The sequence below is a fragment of the Vanacampus margaritifer genome, chromosome 3 (genome assembly GCF_051991255.1).
Source record: "Vanacampus margaritifer isolate UIUO_Vmar chromosome 3, RoL_Vmar_1.0, whole genome shotgun sequence".
In the NCBI taxonomy this organism is placed as follows: Eukaryota; Metazoa; Chordata; class Actinopteri; order Syngnathiformes; family Syngnathidae; genus Vanacampus; species Vanacampus margaritifer.
The window spans coordinates 15,945,217-15,964,871 of NC_135434.1; the positions used below are offsets into that span (position 1 = coordinate 15,945,217).

The 19,655-nt window shown below is 39.6% G+C and overlaps 3 protein-coding genes and 1 long non-coding RNA gene across 8 annotated transcripts in view; all 4 read left to right on the plus strand.

Moving 5' to 3' along the window:
• Positions 1–1,219, plus strand: part of LOC144048869 (serpin A3-3-like) — a 3,716-nt gene extending 2,497 nt beyond the window's left edge. For all 3 annotated transcript variants that reach the window (XM_077561300.1, XM_077561303.1, XM_077561301.1), the window contains 5 exons: positions 1–282; positions 356–426; positions 496–689; positions 751–898; positions 974–1,219. The exon at positions 1–282 is cut by the window's left edge and continues 319 nt beyond it. In XM_077561300.1, the coding sequence (XP_077417426.1) occupies positions 1–282; positions 356–426; positions 496–689; positions 751–898; positions 974–1,168 (890 nt within the window). In that variant the 3' untranslated portion in view covers positions 1,169–1,219. The remainder of the gene's footprint in view (positions 283–355; positions 427–495; positions 690–750; positions 899–973) is intronic.
• Positions 1,220–3,683: 2,464 nt separating this feature from the next.
• Positions 3,684–11,815, plus strand: LOC144048873 (uncharacterized). Its single transcript, XR_013293442.1, has 2 exons — positions 3,684–5,181; positions 5,253–11,815. It is a non-coding gene; the product is annotated as an uncharacterized LOC144048873 (long non-coding RNA).
• Positions 11,816–12,342: 527 nt separating this feature from the next.
• On the plus strand, positions 12,343–14,373 carry LOC144048872 (dual specificity protein phosphatase 26-like). The gene is made up of 3 exons (XM_077561308.1): positions 12,343–12,562; positions 12,961–13,172; positions 13,252–14,373. Exons 1-3 carry the CDS (start codon positions 12,384–12,386, stop codon positions 13,446–13,448), a joined length of 588 nt encoding a protein of 195 aa, XP_077417434.1. The 5' UTR covers positions 12,343–12,383; the 3' UTR covers positions 13,449–14,373.
• A 1,955-nt stretch (positions 14,374–16,328) lies between these two features.
• Positions 16,329–19,422, plus strand: LOC144048870 (serpin A3-3-like). Of its 3 annotated transcripts, XM_077561305.1 has the most exons (7): positions 16,371–16,439; positions 17,581–17,638; positions 17,884–18,484; positions 18,558–18,628; positions 18,698–18,891; positions 18,953–19,100; positions 19,177–19,422. In XM_077561305.1, the coding sequence occupies exons 3-7, from the start codon at positions 17,893–17,895 to the stop codon at positions 19,369–19,371; spliced, it is 1,200 nt and encodes a 399-aa protein (XP_077417431.1). In that variant the 5' UTR covers positions 16,371–16,439; positions 17,581–17,638; positions 17,884–17,892; the 3' UTR covers positions 19,372–19,422. The 3 variants fall into 3 exon arrangements, with proteins under 3 accessions (XP_077417430.1, XP_077417432.1, XP_077417431.1); XM_077561304.1 differs by lacking the exon at positions 17,581–17,638 and having other exon boundaries at positions 16,329–16,439; XM_077561306.1 differs by lacking the exon at positions 17,581–17,638 and having other exon boundaries at positions 16,339–16,428.
• Positions 19,423–19,655: the final 233 nt, after the last annotated feature.

Below are 19,655 nucleotides of genomic sequence, written 5' to 3' on the forward strand. Positions count from 1 at the left end.
CCTTCAGCGTGCTCCTCAAAAGGCAAGAGAATTCATCGGACATCAGTGAAGGGACTGCCGCGTTCCTGGATAACACCTTTGAGCCAAATCCTGAGTTCCTGAAAGATTTGAAAGAATTCTATTATACAGATGTGTCGAATGTTAACTTCCAGCAATCAGAAAGTGCTGCTGATACCATCAATAAATATGTAGCGGATAAGACTCATGGCAAGATCGATAAGTTGGTGCAGGATATGGCTCCGGGTACCATCATGTATCTCTTAAGCTTCATCTACTTTAAAGGTACACAAGGATAACATTTATTTCTGAAGATGTCTTCTCTAACGTCTTATTTCTGTTCAATCCTATCGCATAGGAATGTGGAACAGTCCTTTTGAAACCAAGTTCACAAAGGAGGACATGTTTGCCGTTGATGAGGATAACAAGGTTTGAATCTACAACTTGGAAAAAATAAAAGAAGGGATTTGCGATTTCATTGTGATTTTGTTTTTTCAGGTTTCTGTCCAGATGATGAACAAGGAGGATAGCTTTGATGTCTACCATGACCTGGGAATTAACACGACAATCCTGCGCCTTCCCTTCAACAGCTCTTACTCCATGCTCCTGCTGTTGCCTGACAACATGGCAATGCTAGAGAAGGAAATATGTCCACAACATATCACTAAATGGTCAAAATGGATGAAAAAGAGGTTGGTTAACATGAAGGTTTATCCTGGTGTGATCGTTTTAATCGCTGTTTGTTTCTTCTAGGACCTACGACATTTTTGTTCCAAAGTTCTCCATTAAGACCGACTACTCTCTGAATGAAGTGCTGACTGAAATGGGAATGACTCACATGTTTGATCATCGAGCAGATTTGAGTGGCATTTCGGCGGGAAATAAACTGTTTGTCTCCAGCGTAAGGACGCAGTCAGTGTTTTTAAACCTCTTCTTTGCCTTCACGCTCTCTCACGCTGCCTTTTTTACCTTTCAGGTTGTGCACCAAGCTGCCCTCGACGTTGATGAGGCCGGAGCCACCGCTGCAGCCGCCACAGGCATCGAAATCACTCTGATGTCCTTCCAACACGTTCCTGTGCTGAAGTTCAATCGTCCGTTCATGCTTCTCATCACTGAAAACACCACAGATGACATTCTCTTTTTGGGCAAGATCATTAATCCCAACATTTGATGAACATTATCATCATAACAATAAAGTATTCATGTGGTCTTTGTGATCAAATCATTTTCACTTTTCTTGTTTAAAAAAAAAAAAGAAGAAGCTTGGAAGAACAAAATAATGGACTCAGGCATTTGACACACCAACTCATTAAGGGTGTGTTTTTGTTTTGTGATCAAACTTCCCCATTTTTAAGGCGTAAGCCTTAAACTTTGTCTGTCAAATAAAACACTCTACTGTGGTAGAATATTACTAAATCCACTATATACCTATGCCACTTACCCAGTTCAGGGTCACTCAGAGCTGGAGGAGCCCATCCAAGCTGACATTGGACGAAAACAGTCTAGCCACACCATTACTAAATCCAAAATGTACAGTAATTGCAAGTTCAGCAATAGCGATATGGTCAAAACAATGTTACAAATTAAAATTGGTCAATTTCATATTATCTGCCAGTTCATATGTGGGTTTTTCCTGAAAATGGTAGGCCTACCTTTGGAGAGGTGGGGAGTCCACCCGCTGGGAGCGAGGTTCTGTAGGGATCTGTCTCAGTAAACGTAAATAATAATAATAAAAAAATACTGTACATTAGAATGCCATGGCACACGTATGCTAGGAGAGGTCATAGGTGCTGTGGGAAATTATTAAAATCTTATAACAATTAGTATATCAGAAAATTATTACAGTTACAAATACATCAAAGTTCATCAGTCAACGCATAGGGACAGACAGAACAATAAAATGCTCCTCCTTGAGATGGCAGATGATAAATCAGTGTATCCACTTGTTGCTGTTCATACAAAAGATTAACTCATGGCTTTATGGCTAAACAGGCCCAGGTTTAAGTATTAGTTGAATTGAGACAAGATCATTATTTAAGTATGTAACCCACCCCCAACCCCCAGTTTTGTCTGGCAGGTGTACAGTGATTTTTTTCTAATGTAAAGTTTAAAGCCTTGGTTCAATAAAGGTAGCCAACGAGGCAAATTCAGTTGCAATATGAATTATCTGACTGTAGTTGGCAGCACGAGTCTGGGGCCTCTGATGTGGGAAACAGTGTATTGAACGAAGAAAATGGTTGAACAAACTAGACTAGAGACAGCATTGGCCGGTTGTAGACGTGCAGACCTAGCCACCATCTTTAACCGGGAATCATCAGCCCTCTCGCCATCTCCACTTCTTTTCTTTTTTTTTAAATCTCTGTTTGGCACCAATAAATTAATCATAACTCATCAAATTCTTTACCGATTTCGACACGGATTGTTTTTATTTTTATTTTATTTTTTTAGAAACACCAGACATGCATGTATGATACCAGAAAGTTGGTAATTTTATAATAGGAACTTTTCGTAATATATTAACGTTTACAGTCAAGCTGCTTAGGTACAAAAACGTCATAGTATTGCGTGGCTGACGGTTGCACACGGATACGGCTAGTAGCATGTGTTTTTGCATGAAGAATATGATACTGACAACCACCATTTTATGTTATTGTCATTGGTCATGTCCTCATTTGTGAAAATCTGACTGCACCACATTTCAAAACTTAAATAAATTAGAAAGCAGCAATCGTCCAGCCATGGGTAAAGGCATGGTGCAATTTAATATAGTTTAGTTTAGTGCCATGTAACAGTTCCATATGAAATAGGAAATTAAATTAATCAGACTTGTTTATATTACTTATGAATTTTTGAGTGAACGCCCACTGGGTTTTTTTGTAGCCACGCGTCTGACGTTTTCAACAAAACCAACCGAAGATCTCTTAAAAATACAGCGAATTACGATCTACGCCCCCAAACACCCAATGCAATGCTGTCTCACTCGAAGTGGAGAGGCGAGACCCCCGTTTCAAGAGACTATCACAGTACTGTACTACAGTACTACAGTACATAAAATGGAAACAAAACACACTGAACTACAGTGTAGTTCAGTGTGTTTTGTTTCCATTTTGCTCTGCCTTGCATGTACAATACTTTTGCAAACTTTGTGACCTCATAATTGACCATGAAGAAGGAATGAGTATAAAAGAAAAAAACCTCTGAAAATATTGTCATTTGTTTGTTTTTGGCTTCTGCTGTGATTTCCAACCTACATTTTGAAATAAATGTTAAACGTTGATCCTCATACCTTCAAGCAATGAATTTGTGTTTTCCCAAATATTCATTCAAATTGTGAAAAACCCATTAATTTTTTTATACATCAGTGTATGTTAAATCACCCAAGTCAAATTGTATTTGTTCTGTCATGAATCTCATCATATTGGGAATGTTGCACAATCCTTCCAACTAGTGCAAGATAGATATTTTCCCCTGAAACCTTATGGATCCATGAGGGTCATATATCAAGGAGCTGTTTATTATATTTAGAACAAAGTAAAAGTATTGCATGGAAAATGTGTCATCTGTCTCATGTGTTCATTTTCTTGTGCTGTTAGAGCCCAACTGTAAAATGTCAGGTGTAATGCATGTTTCCAACACAAGATGGAAATATTTGACTGATAAAAAAAAACAATGAAACCAGTAAAGGAATATAAGAGTTTGTAAAGATGGGAATAAAGGAAATAAGGGTTTGAGTAAGGATGTACAAAAATGCAGTGCTTCAGAGTAAACAGGAGCCAGCTTCAAGGACGAGATAAGACCGGAGGCCAGAAGTCTGGGGGAGATTCCAGCCAGAAGCAGCCCGAAAACAACTTGGCGAAGAAAGGACGTCCAATCATAGAGAGCTAAAGTTAAAACTGCAGTAACACATAGCCAATAGAATTATGTTAGGATGTCTTTGTCTTGTGTGATTTGCATATTGTGTAGTATAACTATTCACTGGGGCAACTCGGATGAGAATACGTCTGCTGGTGGCAACAGAGGCGTACAGAGCTGTATTGAGAGGGACCCGAGACCCAGGTGCTTGTATTAGATCTGTGTGTTAGGAATAAATCCACTCGTGTGTGAAAATGCCGGCTTCCTGATACCTTTCTATTGCAGAACGAGCATGCTATTGTTGGATGAGTGATAGTTTGGTAAGGTCACAAATTGGAGTCAGATTATTAACTTAAATTTATATTAATATAGCAATAAATTCCAACAATTATGGTGACGCCGACGTGATGCAAGAGAGGTAAAAAAGAAGTCTGGGACTTCGAGAAAACCACAAGAGTCTGGGACTCAAGGATCTGGGATCCACGTCCACACTCAGGTGACGACCTGAAAAAGCCACACGTCCGATCGGTTTTCCTCTTGGGCCCATACTCAAACAAGGTGAGCAGATTCCTTTTGTTTAAATTCTGCACATTGGCAACGCTAAATTATGAGAGGAAGGAATGTGGGACGTGTTAGTAGGGTATAAAATCTGGGATTTACCTACTCGAATAAGTTTGGAACTGTTCGTGGTTTGATACGGTTTAAAATCTGGGATTTACGTATAAAGTGTGGACATTAGTAGGGTATAAAATCTGGGATTTACCTACTAGAATAGGTCGCAACTATTCGTGGTTAGATACGGTGTAAAATCTGGGATTTACGTATCGATACGGTTTAAAATCTGGGATTTACGTATCAGTGTGGAAGCGGTGTGAATGTAAAAACTAAAATTAAACTGCAAGAGAAGAGATTAGGACACGTGCGAGTGGATTTAAGGATGGCAGAGAAGAGAAAGTGTGATGAGGGTCTCGGGTCCCCTGAAGTCTGGTCGGAGATTAATGGTCATTACGCTAAAATGGAATCACAGTTGATTAGTGGAATAGAAAGTAAGAGAGGAAAAGAAAGAGGTTGAGTACCACGGGGGATTGGCTTTTGGGTTGATTGTAGGTGTGTTATTAGCCGCTAAGTGTTGATCACACTTAAGTGAGTGCTGTTGTGTGTGTTGTGCTATCAGCGGTCTGTGTTGAACACACAAGACGTCTGCTGTGTTAAACGCCCGTTTATTGACGGTGCGTGGTGTGATATTAGCCGTCCGTGAATTTTTTACGTTCGAGGGCTGTGTGTTATAAGTCGCCGTGAAGATCCAGGATATATTTGTTGATCGCGCAAAAGGTATTTAATATCTGTTTGTGTGTTATAAGTCGCCGTGAAGATCCAGGATATATTTGTTGATCGCGCAAAAGGTATTTAATATCTGTTTCGTTTTCGTCTTGTTTGTGTTTGTCTGGAAAAAAAAAAGAAAAGAAAAATATTTTTCTGGGGGGATTAATGAGAATAGTTTTGATCTGTTATATCGTAGTATCATAAGTGAGACGTCACTGACTTTATAAATATTAAAAACGACTAATTACTACATATTATGGACGAAAAAATTGACCGTAACTAAGGAGGTTTGTATAGACTTCCGGTCGAGAGTCAGAATTGGTCGCTAAGCGAACAGTGAGGTCATGATGCTGGACGCATTTCCACCACAGCGTCAACATAAGTATGAAACTCTTTTAAATGTATGAATGCGCACGAATTGTGATAGTGGTTGGTTCTCACCGTTGTAAAATGTGGTGTGTTTGTGGAACTTGATTGTGTAAACAGCGCCAGACGCTGATTACCTCCGTGAAAAACACTTCTATAAGTTTCTTCGAATGGAAGAAAAGTTAGACGTGTGGGGTCGTGAGCCAAATGTTGGTGTGTGCTAGAATGTTAGCGTGGGATAGCTCTGTGAAAGTTGCGCAGATGATTGTGATTTTGAGAATGAGGAAACTGATGCTAAGCTAGCGGCTCTGCCAGCGTACAAGTTTTGCGCAGAAGAGGAGTTTTTGGTAAGATGCTACTGTGCGAATCTGTTTTTAAGGCTAAGGATGAGTTAGCTGCGGGCAGCCGCATCTATTAAGAAATTGGAACATAAATTGGATGAAGTGTTGACTGTGAAAGATGACCCGGGGGGAAAATTTGAACCAAGCGAGAGCTCTTGGCTTAGAAATGAAATGTTGAGTGTACGCGTTTGTTTGTTTGATAAGCTCCATGGTGTGTTGTGGCCACGCGTTTTTTTCGTTGTTTGTTTTAAATTGTGCGCGACGTGTCTGTGTCGCAGCCGTAACGTTGCGATGGATTGTGCGCGAATAAGTCGACCTTTGAGCTATAAGTACGTGGTGAAGTTATTATTAGACGAATAAATGGTGTATTTTACAAATGAGTGCGCACTTCGGAGTGGTTTGTGTTCGTCTGTGGTTCAACAACTGAGACGACACTGAATTAAGTTGAGGAGGTTGTGTGTGAGTGTTTGTTGAGCCCAGTTGGTGAAATGTTTGGAGCATGTGTGGATTGTGTGATTTTTTTCCTTGTTTGTGTGCCTGCAGGGAGTTTGTGACTGTTTGTGTGACTCTGACAATGGGAAAGGTGTGTTGTGTGATGTTCTAGCGAGATTTTAGAAATCAAAATGGCCGTTTGGTCTGTTTCTCCTCACTGCCTTTGTGGAGATGAGGAAAGTGCAGAAGTTAAGTGAATGGAAGTGTAAGTTTGTTTGAGACAGTGATTTTTAAGTGTAGGAAAGAAAGAAAAGATGGGTGGAAAGTAATTTTTTCCCTCCAAAATTCTTTGTCCTCAAAAAAGGGTGAAAAAGAATGGTAAGCAGGAAATCTGCATATTTTGAAAGTAGGGGAGAATTCTGCCTTTGTCTGTGACAATTTTTAAAGCTCTTCCCCCCACGCTTGATTAGGGACTAAAGGTCTGTGAGGATGGGGGCCGTGAGCTGCTGTTTTAAGAAGGTGGTGATTTGTACTGTTGTCTGTTAAAATTAAATTAAACTAAAGAAAAATGAAAGGGGGTGTGATAAGTTTAGTCCTCTCTCCCATTGTCTCCATTTGGGAGACTTGTAGTCTGTTGTGTGTGTGAATAGCAGGGGTTTTCTAATCATAAAATCAAATTGTTCCTGTTATGCGGAAGGATATAGAGGTCTAGGTGTTAACTACAGGCCACTATCATATTATTTTTTAAATCTGGTCTGTGTTTTTATAGTTGAATGAGTAATAAAACCAACTTTTAATATAGTTGAATAAGTAATAAAACCAAATTTTAATTGAAATAGACTTTTCATTTTTGATTTTTTGATTTCCCCTGCATCTCTGATAACTCATTCGTAGGTGTGAAAATGATTTAACCTTTGTCCTTATCTGAGTCCCATTCTAGAAGTCTGAGAAATCCTGGAATTTGAGACTTCCCTCCATGTGGAGGCATAATTTAAGGTAACATGTAATGAAGAAGGAGTCTATGGTAGACATATGCGTAAATATAGTAATACTACTTGCTATAATGTAGAACATATTTAGATGAAACTACAAAATACATATTTTTTGAGAAAATTATTATTTTTTTTAATTATAACAAGCATATAAATCTCTTGCTTTGATCTCATCTCCCTCTGTCTGTTCCGAGTGTATAAGTGTTTCAGGCAGGTTCAATCTTTGACGAGAGGTGTTGTTCTTGGGTGTCTCCAACGTGCTGGAATAACCTGGCTGTTGGGCACAGAGTGGACGGCGAACTGAACAATGGTCACTTTCGGGGGGGGAAGTGATCACACGGACTGCGAAAAGGATGGTATACTGCAAATCCGCTCGCCATGAGACTGTTCAATGACTCTTATGAATTATCTGAGCAAAATGTCCATCAACTCTTTGAGCAGACATCTCAAACTCTCATCACAGCCGTCCTGATGAAACTGTCAGCGGTCTCCAGTGACAGCTAAGGCCTGCTTTGAACTTTGCCCTGCATAAACTGCTATCAACAAGGACAGGAAGGAATATGAACTCCAGTGTGGACTCAAAGTTCGAGTCATCTGAGATCGGCCTTTGAGTCATATTTTGGTCTGTTTTGAGTACAGTTTGCACTCTGTACTGTGTCGGAAAAGGAGATGTGATCTATAGCAACGCAGTTTCGGAAATTGAGAACAGCTTATGTGAATTAGGGTAGTATAAAATTTAGTCTAATCTTTAAATACTATATTTTCCGTTGTTTGATGCTTGTTGAATTTGGCCTTCTATTTTTTCCCATTTCTCTTTTATAATTTTGGCTTCTCAGAGTGGACTCACTCAGATATGGAACACTTACGGCAAATTTGATGGTTAAATTTTTAATTTTGATTAAGCTCAACAGCACTGATCTTTGGATTCCACGGGGAATGCACAAAGGCAAAGTTCCCTGCTGTGTTTTTACAAGCCCCCACTACTCTGTAGAAGAGGTGAGGTTAGTTAGCATTTTAAAAATACTTTTTGGTTGGTGTAAAGTAGGGATTTTGTTTTGTTTTTCTGATTATAACTCGTTTCTTTTATTAGTTGAGATGGCAGATATTTGGAAGATTCGTGACCTGCAATAGATTAATGGGGTTATTTTAAATCTTTTTTTTCATCTCTTCCTGACCCTAAAAGTCCTCCGCTGCAGTATCTTAATTTACATCTGCTTAAGTTGGTTGTTTTTCTAATCTACAGAATTCAAATTTACATTACAAACTCTTGCCTCAAAGGCTTTTGTTTTTATGGCTCCTGGCTAGCTCAGCTGGAGATCTTTTTATAGTTCTGGTGTTGGCCAAATTGTCACAATTTGGTTGTTTTTTAATCTACAGGACACAAGGTGTCTGTTTTTCCTCTTTGAAGCAGCAATTTGGAAGCGGCTGCAGTTTTCACATTCAGGTCTGAAATGATCAAAATTGATCTTTATCAGATGGGGGAATGACTGGTCTGTCTGTGTATGGTTGAAAAGGAAGTCTGATGTGAGAATGGTTGGTCTGTCTGATGTGAGAATGAAGTTTGGTGTGAGGAATTTACAGGCAGCGAATGAAGAGGATGGGAGTTGGAAAAATAAGTTCTACAAAGATGACAAAAGACGACCCTTATAGCAGAAATACGGTAAGTATGTTCCATCTCAGAAACAATTGAAAAGTATAATTTCTAGAGCCCATGGAATATGCCATTTAGGTGTGGAAGGAACATTGACACACCTGGGTGACAAGTTGTTAAAAATGAACTGCAGTGTTTATTTAAGGTATAAGTATAAATCTCTTCTCAGACTGTTCATGGCCCGGCCGGACATGAATAGTTCTGAGTTAAGATGATGTTGTTTTTAAATGATTTACACTGCTATAATAAGAAACCAGCGTTAAAAATACAGAAATTTGATGTACGGTAAAGAGTAACATTATGCTCAGGCATTGGAGCTGTGGATTGAGACCACAGGTAAACACCCAGGCAGCTACCCTGAAGCTGAGATGATGTTCAGGACGGCGATGCTGAACGGCCTCCCAAATGAGGTGCAAGCGATTACAAAAGTGGTGCCATTACTCACAGTTGCGCCCGGCCCCAGACTTTGTGCCTGCCAATGGTGAGCTTAAAGATTGACTGCCCGGACGGGCAGGTCAAGAGAGGGAATGTGTCGATGGCGAGAATTGGATCAAAATCGGACTCGGAAGTGTCTGAACAAAATCGACGACGATGCAAATGTTTAACTTTATTGACTATTTTGTTTGCAGGCTTGTGCTTTGTGTGGACTATGTTAGCGTTTGAACATATGGTGCGGGATGATAGAAGTGATGGAACGAAAGGAGAACGAGTGATGGTGTATCATTCCTGTAATGGAAAGGTATGGTATGAAGCAGAGCAAGATGGTGGTAAGACGCTGACACAGACACAACAACTACTGTTAAATCTGAAGTGTAAACAACCGACACAGGTATTTCTATGGTCACTAATAATTGGCTCCTGATGGCTGAACAGGCCGCTAAGAATACTAACGAGGATTGTTTGGTATGTTTAGGTGCAAGACCAGTTTTGAAAATCATGGCAGCAACTGTTGTATCCAAAACCTGTCTCTTTGGTTTCCTGTATAACAAAACTCTCCAAGGAAAGTGCAGCCAATTGGATTAGGCCTTTCCACTGACAAATATGGAAAAGCAAAAGCCCATTTTTGACATCCATGTTGCACAACAAAATTTTACCTGCCTAAAGTTACATGGGAGTGGCCCTGGGATTGGAAACATCCAGGAGTCATGGTGTAATGAAAATGTGTCTTTGCCAGCAGGAATACCTCTCGCTTGGGCTGATGTTTGGCTGTGGTGTGGAGAGAGAGTGTTGTACGATAGGCTTCCCCCAATGCCTCAGGTAAGTGCGCCCTAGTAACGCTGATCATGCCAATTAGTGTGACAGCATTAGACATGGCTAGGATAAATTGGGAATGAGTTAGACAGTGGGGAAGAATCCCCTTCCTTGGGAGGAAGAAAAGGGACATGCAAGAATGGTTGAATGCAGGAGACCCCACATACATAGATGCAATTGGAGTTCCGAGAGGGGTCCCTGATGAATACAAATTGGTGGATCAAGTGGCGGCAGGATGGGAGAGTATTTTTCTGTTTATTACAGTAAACAAAAATGTGGACCGGATTAATTATGTCCACTATAATGTCCAACGATTGGCGAACTTTACCACTTCGGCACTCCAGGCAGTGCACGAGCAATTAGCAGCCACGTCTCTTATGGCATTCCAAAATAGAATGAGTTTAGATATGGTGTTAGCTGAAAGAGGAGGAGTGTGTGGTATTTTTGGGGAGCAGTGTTGTACTCTGATCCCCAACAATACATCTCCTGATGGTCGCCTTACTAAGGCATTGGAGGGTCTGCGCACGCTAAGTAATAAAATGAAAGAGCATTCAGGCGTGGACACCAGTTGGTACTCTGACTGGTTAAACGTCTTTGGCAAATATAAAAGCTTGATTGCATCAGTATTGATGTCTATCGCGATGTTTTCCGCTATTATGGTGTTATGCGGCTGTTGTTGTATTCCATGTATCAGATCATTGACTGTTCAGACAATGGAACGCACGTTGGGGCCACTACCCCCGGGTGGTCAGTATATGATGATCCCACAGAAGGACCCCCAGGAAGCGGAGACAGCTGTCGCCCTCCGGGAGTCCGGGATGTAAGTATGTGAAGGTGGTCTCAGGGACCTGCGGCCATGAGAGAGAGTGAAAGTTTTATATTAATTTTTATTAGAAGTGAAAGTTTTATATTAATTTTTTATTAGAAGTGAAAGTTTTGTATTAATTTTTTATTAGAAGTGAAAGTTTTTTATAGATTTTTATTAGAAGTGAAGTTTTTTATAGATTTTTTATAAGAGTGAAATCTTTATTGATGTTTATTCATTTTTGATTGTTTAGTGTTTTTTTAGCTCGTGTTTAATAGATTTTTAGCTTAATGGCTAGTGTTTTTTTTAGCTCGTCTTTAATAATAAAATAAGGTATGTGAGTGATGACCTCAGTCGTCTGAGGTCATGAGAGGGATTAAAGGAATATAAGAGTTTGTAAAGATGGGAATAAAGGAAATAAGGGTTTGAGTAAGGATGTACAAAAATGCAGTGCTTCAGAGTAAACAGGAGCCAGCTTCAAGGACGAGATAAGACCGGAGGCCAGAAGTCTGGGGGAGATTCCAGCCAGAAGCAGCCCGAAAACAACTTGGCGAAGAAAGGACGTCCAATCATAGAGAGCTAAAGTTAAAACTGCAGTAACACATAGCCAATAGAATTATGTTAGGATGTCTTTGTCTTGTGTGATTTGCATATTGTGTAGTATAACTATTCACTGGGGCAACTCGGATGAGAATACGTCTGCTGGTGGCAACAGAGGCGTACAGAGCTGTATTGAGAGGGACCCGAGACCCAGGTGCTTGTATTAGATCTGTGTGTTAGGAATAAATCCACTCGTGTGTGAAAATGCCGGCTTCCTGATACCTTTCTATTGCAGAACGAGCATGCTATTGTTGGATGAGTGATAGTTTGGTAAGGTCACAAATTGGAGTCAGATTATTAACTTAAATTTATATTAATATAGCAATAAATTCCAACACCAGTAAAAAAAAAAATGTCACAGTTGAGAATTCTGAGAAATAATAAAATATTATATTTTTAACTCTGGTGACATCTGTCATTTTTCCAACCTTAGTTGTGACGTAATGGATTCCCCATTTGTAAAAATTGTTCTTTCTAAATTGTGATTTGTACAAAAAAATACAAGTGTTGCTAAATTTGTGTAAACTGTTGCATAGCGCCTACATTGCACTGCATTGCTAGCGAGCAGTCTGGTCTTTAAATAGGCTGCTATTTTGATTCAAAAGCACAACAGTGGAACCCAAGCGTCGGGGGTGGGGGGGCTGGAATTAATACAAGGGGTCGAGCTCTCAAAACACTTTGGATGTCCTGCCGTTAGTATAGCTTCCTTCTTTTACACGTCTTTTTTTTTTTGTCGCCTGAGAGGACTGCATAACTCCAGCACTGGCAAAGTGATGTCGTTTACATCCAAACTTCCCGCGTCCTGGAATGACAGACCTCCTCCCAGGAAGGTGGAAATTGACCTAAGTTCCCCTGGTTTAGCAGTGTTTGAGTTGGAAAGACTTTTGTTTACTGGCAAAGCCATCATCAGCCATGCAGATGAAGTGTGGCCAAGGCTCTACATTGGTGATCAGTAAGTAGCTTGTGATTTTGTTTATGCTTAAATAAGACTAGACGGTCCAAATCGAATGAGCACCGACGCATTTTCTTTGATATTAGCAAGTTGAATTGAGTCCACGTATACGCAAAGGAAGAAATTCATATTTAAGTATACAAGTAATTCTTGACCCCTCAAGTCACATTCCACACAGCGACAGCTGTACTATGTGAGTTTCTGTCAACGACTTGGGCAAAGTTTGCTAAACTATTCCCAATAAAGGCTTGAAAGTTTCTACAGCACATAGTAAGTTAGCCACTCTGATGTACTTTGAATTTCTTTGAGAAACGTTGCTAAGCTTTGTAGCTAAATTAAAAGATGCATGATACCGTTAAAAATGGCATAATAAAGCTGACATCACTTTTCCCCCACAGACACAGTGCAGAGAACCGGAGTGATTTATCCAAGCATGGAATCACTCATATCCTCATTGCAGCTCACAGTAAACGTCAAGGATGTCCTGACATCTACCAGGGATTGAAGATCACCTATATGGGCATCGAGGCCCATGACTCATACAACTTTGACATGAGTGTCAACTTCCAGGCAGCTGCAGACTTTAGTCACAGGGCTCTTAGCAGGGGAGGTAAGAATTGTAAAGAAGAGTCTACTGTTAAAATGAGCAACTAAAAGTAACATTTATTTCCTGTCTTGTATTTCTTCAGGTCATGTCCTGGTACATTGTCATGTAGGAGTGAGCCGTTCTGCCACCCTGGTCCTGGCATACCTGATGCTGAAGCAAAGGCTCACCCTCGTGGAGGCTATATGTGCTGTGAAAGAGAACAGGGGGGTCATTCCGAACCGAGGTTTCCTCCGACAACTTATCCGTCTGGATAGGCAACTTTTTGGCACACATAACTAACAGAATCCGGAAATAGGTGAAGCCAGGGATTTTGTTCCCTGTGAACAAAAACGTTTAATGACGTTGACTAAAATCCAAACGAATGCCGCCGAAAACGTTAATTGACGTTTACTACGTTTTTTTTTTAATCAATGGGCAACATCTTGTGAATGGGTGTAAAAATCACAAGACAGCCACTAACTATGGCCAGCAGATAGCGGCATTGTATCTTTTTCTCTGTCTTTTCAATAGGGCAGTTTACAATTATACCCAATCTATTAATTTTATAACAGGGCATGGGCGTGGCCAGTTGATTTTCGGACAAGGAACACAGGCAGGCGACTGAGGGAGTGTATTTGTATGAGGCAAAACTTGTAAACTGACTCGCTATTTCACCATAAATATACTTATCAGACATATTATGGTTAGAACAAACCTCTGCCGCTATGTGACTGGCGATGTTGTGACCGGGATCGAATGAAGGGAGTTTCCAGAGGAATGTCTCCTCTGGGTTCAAGCATGTACAATTAAACGGCAGTGATTCACACAGAAAATGTCACAGAAGACCTATCTATATGTGTTCTCTACATTTCGTCTGGTGGAAATGGGCTGAAAATCCAGAACCAATCGACTGCAGGTATGTTTATCGTCTGCTTTCTCAGCGTTAGCCTTGCTAGCTGCTTGCTACAATATGCTAGCTACTACACATCATGGTGTAAATACACCAAAAATACCTTGAGTTGACTTATGGAAGCCACTGCTGCTTGGATGTAAAAATTAATATAATGTATCAGCGTTATAGAACCCTATGCCTACAACAACATGCTAGTTGATCAGTGTCACTAAGATAAAATGTAAGCGGTCACAGTGTCACCACGCCACTGAAACAAAAGTAACTAGACAGTGTTAGATTACCTGTTTTTGTAATCTTTTGCGTGTTCAAATAAATCAGAGTGAAAGGAATTTCACCAAGTCATGTTTCTGTCCAAATGTGTGTCGTCTCTCTCAGACACGGGCCTTTTATTAAAAACTCCTCCCCCTCCCTCCAAGTACAAAATCAGATTACATTCTCCCAATAAATCTGACCTTTCTATAAAAACTGCTTTCTTTCCACCTACTTTGAGGTCAGCATGTCAACCACTGTTTAAGATGTTCCAAAGTGTGTTTGTTGATTGAACTATGTTGAAATGTCACGCCTGGGGCGTCGTTTTCTTCCAAAATGATGTGTATGTGTGTGTCCTACGCTGTTATTTTGTCCGACTCATGCATATAAATGAGGAAAACGTGACGTCATTTGAGATCAACCCACATGGTGGAGCTTAGGAAATAGAACGTTTTCAAGGATGACGTGAATGATCAAAGCCTTTGTCACATGAGCTGCTTTTCCACCAACAAACCCAGGATCTTAAGGAAGTTCTTGGTTGTAAAAGTTCCGCAGGGAATTTATAATTTGTGTTTCCACAGCGTCTTAGAGTTCTCTGTAATTAATTCAAATGAGTTTGATGATGCATGAGTTTGATGAGCCCAGCTGATGTAACCCCACCATCCCCCCTCCCCTAAAATTTGAGCAACCAGTCAGCCTTGGTCACTGCATATGGAGGACCAAAACTGCCAAAATTCCAAATAAATAAATGACTAAAAGTGAAAATAAAAACGGATATAAAAAATATAATTCAAATATTTAATCCCCAAAAATAAATATCAATGGAAATAAAAATAACTATATACAACTATATATATATATATATATATATGAAAGTAAAAATAAATGTCAAAATAAATACAAAAATAAATATACAAATATAATTAAATATCAATCTATCTATCTTGCACTAACAATAAATAAAAACACTCGCTCTCACATTTATTTATTTCATGTTGCAGACGCTCTGCCAGGACAAAATGTTATTTATTGATTGATATTTAATTCTATTTATATATTTATTTTTGTATTTATTTCAATTTTTATTTTTTGAATCTCGTTTTTTATTTTAGCTTTTATTTATTTATTTATGCATATATGTATTTTTTTGTTATTTTAATTTAATTTTAGAAAATCATTTTTTGTATCCTTTTTTATTTTCACTTTCGAACCCATGTCACCACCAACACAAGCTCCGTGCATGTCCCAATGTAAGAGGAACGTTAGTTTAGCGTAGATTTTAGATGCGGCGAAAGTGGATGGGAAGGATCGTGGTATTTATAAAACAGAGAGGGACATCTTCCCCGCATCCTCAGAGCTAACTATGCCCAAATGTCAGACTTTATCGTAGTTGCGAGGCTGATTACAACTTGAGTCACATTTCAATTGAAGCTAGGCTAGCTAGCACGCTGCATGATCTGTGATCAAGGCTACAAGATCTATCAAATAAAGGCATTGGTTTTGCTTGAGTTTTCTGCATTCTATGACCTTGGCTTTTGTTTATTGTGAGACTATGTAAATACAAACGGAGCGACCGCAGTGGCACTTTGGGCATCAGTGCCAAAAGGGCATGTGCCCACGGTACCAATTTTGCAATTTTATGTACACACATGCTTACTTCTTTATTTGCACTGTGCGAACTCTTGCATTATTGCGTTATTGTCGGGCAGCAAACAGTGGCTAAGCACATAGACGAGTACACTAATCCAAAATTCAGTTGCTCTTCCTCATTGGTGGGATGAAAATTAAGATAATATATTAGTGAGCTGATACAACCTATTATTGAATTGAAATAAAAGAAAATGCAAGAATCTTTTTAATGGATGAAATAGCATGTAGAAATGGTTTGTCTGAATGTGTAAATATTGGGATGCCAAACTTCCTTGCCCAAATTAGGTGAAAGTGCTTTGCATGATCATCTCCATTCTGCTACCACTGCTCCCCGACAAAGTGGGAGGAGCCAATAGATTTACGTCTCACATAAGGCGGAGCCATCCCACTCACTCAAGGTGTATATGAAGACAGTCCTCACTGTTCAGTCTGTGCGGTGTGTCTGTGGTTCTTGAGGCTCGACAGCAGGTCAGTGATTGGTAAGTTTTTCAAAACCTGAAATGTATTCCTTTCGTCACTATTACAACATATAAAACAATCGAATGTCACCCATAAAGTGTGAACAGGACAAGAACTCAAATTTCGGACCTGATATTTTGCTTAACATGCCAATGAATATCTTAAACACGTTTCATGTACATTTAAATTAATTTATTGTATACAAGTGAAAGTTCTGATCCCAGGGAAACTTTCATCACAATACAATCCTTTAATTAGTGTTTTGAACTGTTTGTTTTTAAAAGCTAGGCCTATTGGAAACAAATCAAGTATGTTAATGACAATACTTCGGCGGAATAATAAAAATAAATAAATAACTAGCCTGAATCCACCCAGACTCAGCTTTGTTAGTGGATCAATTAAATGTAGGTGGTATCTGGAGTAAGGGAGCACAGGTGCAGTATTTTGCAGAGATAACTCAAGATGGCGATCCACAGTGTTACTGTACATCAGGGGGTGTCCAAACTTTTTCATTTGAGGGCTGCATACAGAAAAACGGAAGAATGCAAGGGCCACTTTGAAACAATAAAAATCAAACAAGTTAATACTTTTTTTGGGGGGGGGAGGGGGGGATTGCTACATAAACTTTATTAAAATGGATACAAAATATTATTATTAATATAAATATATATATATATATATATATATATATATATATATATATATATATATATATATATATATATATATATATACACAGAGTAGAAGAAATTATTTTTGCTTGTAAAATTGAATTATCCTTATTCAACACGTCATTTTAGTCGAAATAGTTTACTTGTATCTTTGCGTGTAGAAAAGCTCTACAACTGTAAACCAATTTATTAGTAATAGTAGGACCTATATTTTGGATAATGCCCATTCTCACTCTGCACACCATTTTTTTTTTTAACTAGCTTGTAGACCGTGTCAAATGTTACTTTTAGCTTTTAGTATATGCCACTGAAAAATGGATGGTGGGCCGCAAATGGGCCCTGGGGCGTGGTTTGGAAACCACTTGTACATAGACCTATACAGTAACTAGCAAATGAATCATTTGTATGTATCAGATGTTTAAGTGCACAAATGATAGCATTCAAGGGCACTGATCCATCATGTTTTCAATGTTTCCTTCCTCTATCACAGCTGATTCATATGATTAGCTCATCACCAAGCTCTGCAGAAGCTCGATCGTTCCAATCAGGTGCGTTGGCGCAGGGAAACAGCCAAAACATGCAAGATAGGTGCCCTTGTTGCTGACTCTGTTCTACGGTCTCAACATTGTTAATTAAAGCAACGGGGAAAGAGAATTTTGTAGTTTTGCTCCTCAAAAAATTAAATGAGAAAAAAAAAAGTATGTAATTGAGGGTAGAATGCTACCCTACACTAACCTGCTCTAATGTTGTGTAATCAGAAAATCCATTTTGTACATTTGAACCTTTGTCATAGTACACAACGATGCAGGCGACCCTGAGATTCTGGATCTTATCAGCAGTGGTGTGTTTGGGAAGAGGTGACCACCACGAAGAGCACACGGATGACAGCCTCTCACACGTGAGCTCGGGAAACAAAGACTTTGCCTTCCAGCTCTACGGGAAGTTGGCGGCTCATTCTGATAACCTCGGCAAGAACATCTTTTACTCTCCGAGTAGCATCTCTGTCGCCTTGGCTGCCTTGTCTGTCGGGGCCCGGGGGGACACCCACCAACAACTGATGAGCGGTTTGGGGTACAACAGCTCCCTGGTTACGCAAAATGATGTCAATCAGGCCTTCAGCGTGCTCCTCAAAAGGCAAGAGAATTCATCGGACATCAGTGAAGGGACTGCAGCGTTCCTGGATAACACCTTTGAGCCAAATCCTGAGTTCCTGAAAGATTTGAAAGAATTCTATTATACAGATGTGGCGAATGTTAACTTCCAGCAACCAGAAAGTGCTGCTGATACCATCAATAAATATGTAGCGGATAAGACTCATGGCAAGATCGATAAGTTGGTGCAGGATATGGCTCCGGGTACCATCATGTATCTCTTAAGCTTCATCTACTTTAAAGGTACACAAGGATAACATTTATTTCTGAAGATGTCTTCTCTAACGTCTTATTTCTGTTCAATCCTATCGCATAGGAATGTGGAACAGTCCTTTTGAAACCAAGTTCACAAAGGAGGACATGTTTGCCGTTGATGAGGATAACAAGGTTTGAATCTACAACTTGGAAAAAATAAAAGAAGGGATTTGCGATTTCATTGTGATTTTGTTTTTTCAGGTTTCTGTCCAGATGATGAACAAGGAGGATATTTTTGATGTCTACCATGACCTGGCAATTAAAACTACAATCCTGCGCCTTCCCTTCAACAGCTCTTACTCCATGCTCCTGCTGTTGCCTGACAACATGGCAATGCTAGAGAAGGAAATATGTCCACAACATATCACTGAATGGTCAAAATTGATGAAAAAGAGGTTGGTTAACATGAAGAGTTCTCCTGGTGTGATCGTTTTAATCGCTGTTTGTTTCTTCTAGGACCTACAACATTTTTGTTCCAAAGTTCTCCATTAAGACCGACTACTCTCTGAATGAAGTGCTGACTGAAATGGGAATGACTCACATGTTTGATCATCGAGCAGATTTGAGTGGCATTTCGGCGGGAAATAAACTGTTTGTCTCCAGCGTAAGGACGCAGTCAACGTTTTTAAACCTCTTCTTTACCTTCACTCTCTCTCACGCTGCCTTTTTTTACCTTTCAGGTTGTGCACAAAGCTACCCTCGACGTTGATGAGGCCGGAGCCATTGCTACAGCCGCCACAGGCATCGAAATCACTCGGACGTCCCTGCAACACGTTCCTGTGCTGAAGTTCAATCGTCCGTTCATGCTTCTCATCACTGAAAAGACCACAGATGACATTCTCTTTTTGGGCAAGATCATTAATCCCAACATTTGATGAACATTATCATCATAACAATAAAGTAATCATGTGGTCTTTGTGATCAAATCATTTTGACTTTTCTTGTAAAAAAAAAAAAAAAAAAAGCTTGGAAGAACAAAATAATGGACTCATTTGGACGCATTTGACACACCAACTCATTAAGGGTGCGTTTTTGTTTTGTGATCAAACTTCCCAATTTGTAAGGCTTAAGCCTTAAACTTTGTCTGTAAAATAAAACTCTACTGTGGTAGAATATTACTAAATCCACTATATACCTATACCACTTACCCAGTTAAGGG

Bases quoted from the DNA above. Each gene is read 5' to 3' on its own strand.
- LOC144048872 (XM_077561308.1), top strand. From the start codon at position 12,384: ATGTCGTTTACATCCAAACTTCCCGCGTCCTGGAATGACAGACCTCCT. The intron at 12,563-12,960 runs GTAAGTAGCTTG...TTTCCCCCACAG, and splicing joins AGGCTCTACATTGGTGATCA to ACACAGTGCAGAGAACCGGA. The intron at 13,173-13,251 runs GTAAGAATTGTA...GTATTTCTTCAG, and splicing joins CAGGGCTCTTAGCAGGGGAG to GTCATGTCCTGGTACATTGT.
- LOC144048870 (XM_077561304.1), top strand. From the start codon at position 17,893: ATGCAGGCGACCCTGAGATTCTGGATCTTATCAGCAGTGGTGTGTTTG. The intron at 18,485-18,557 runs GTACACAAGGAT...CCTATCGCATAG, and splicing joins AAGCTTCATCTACTTTAAAG to GAATGTGGAACAGTCCTTTT. The intron at 19,101-19,176 runs GTAAGGACGCAG...TTTACCTTTCAG, and splicing joins ATAAACTGTTTGTCTCCAGC to GTTGTGCACAAAGCTACCCT.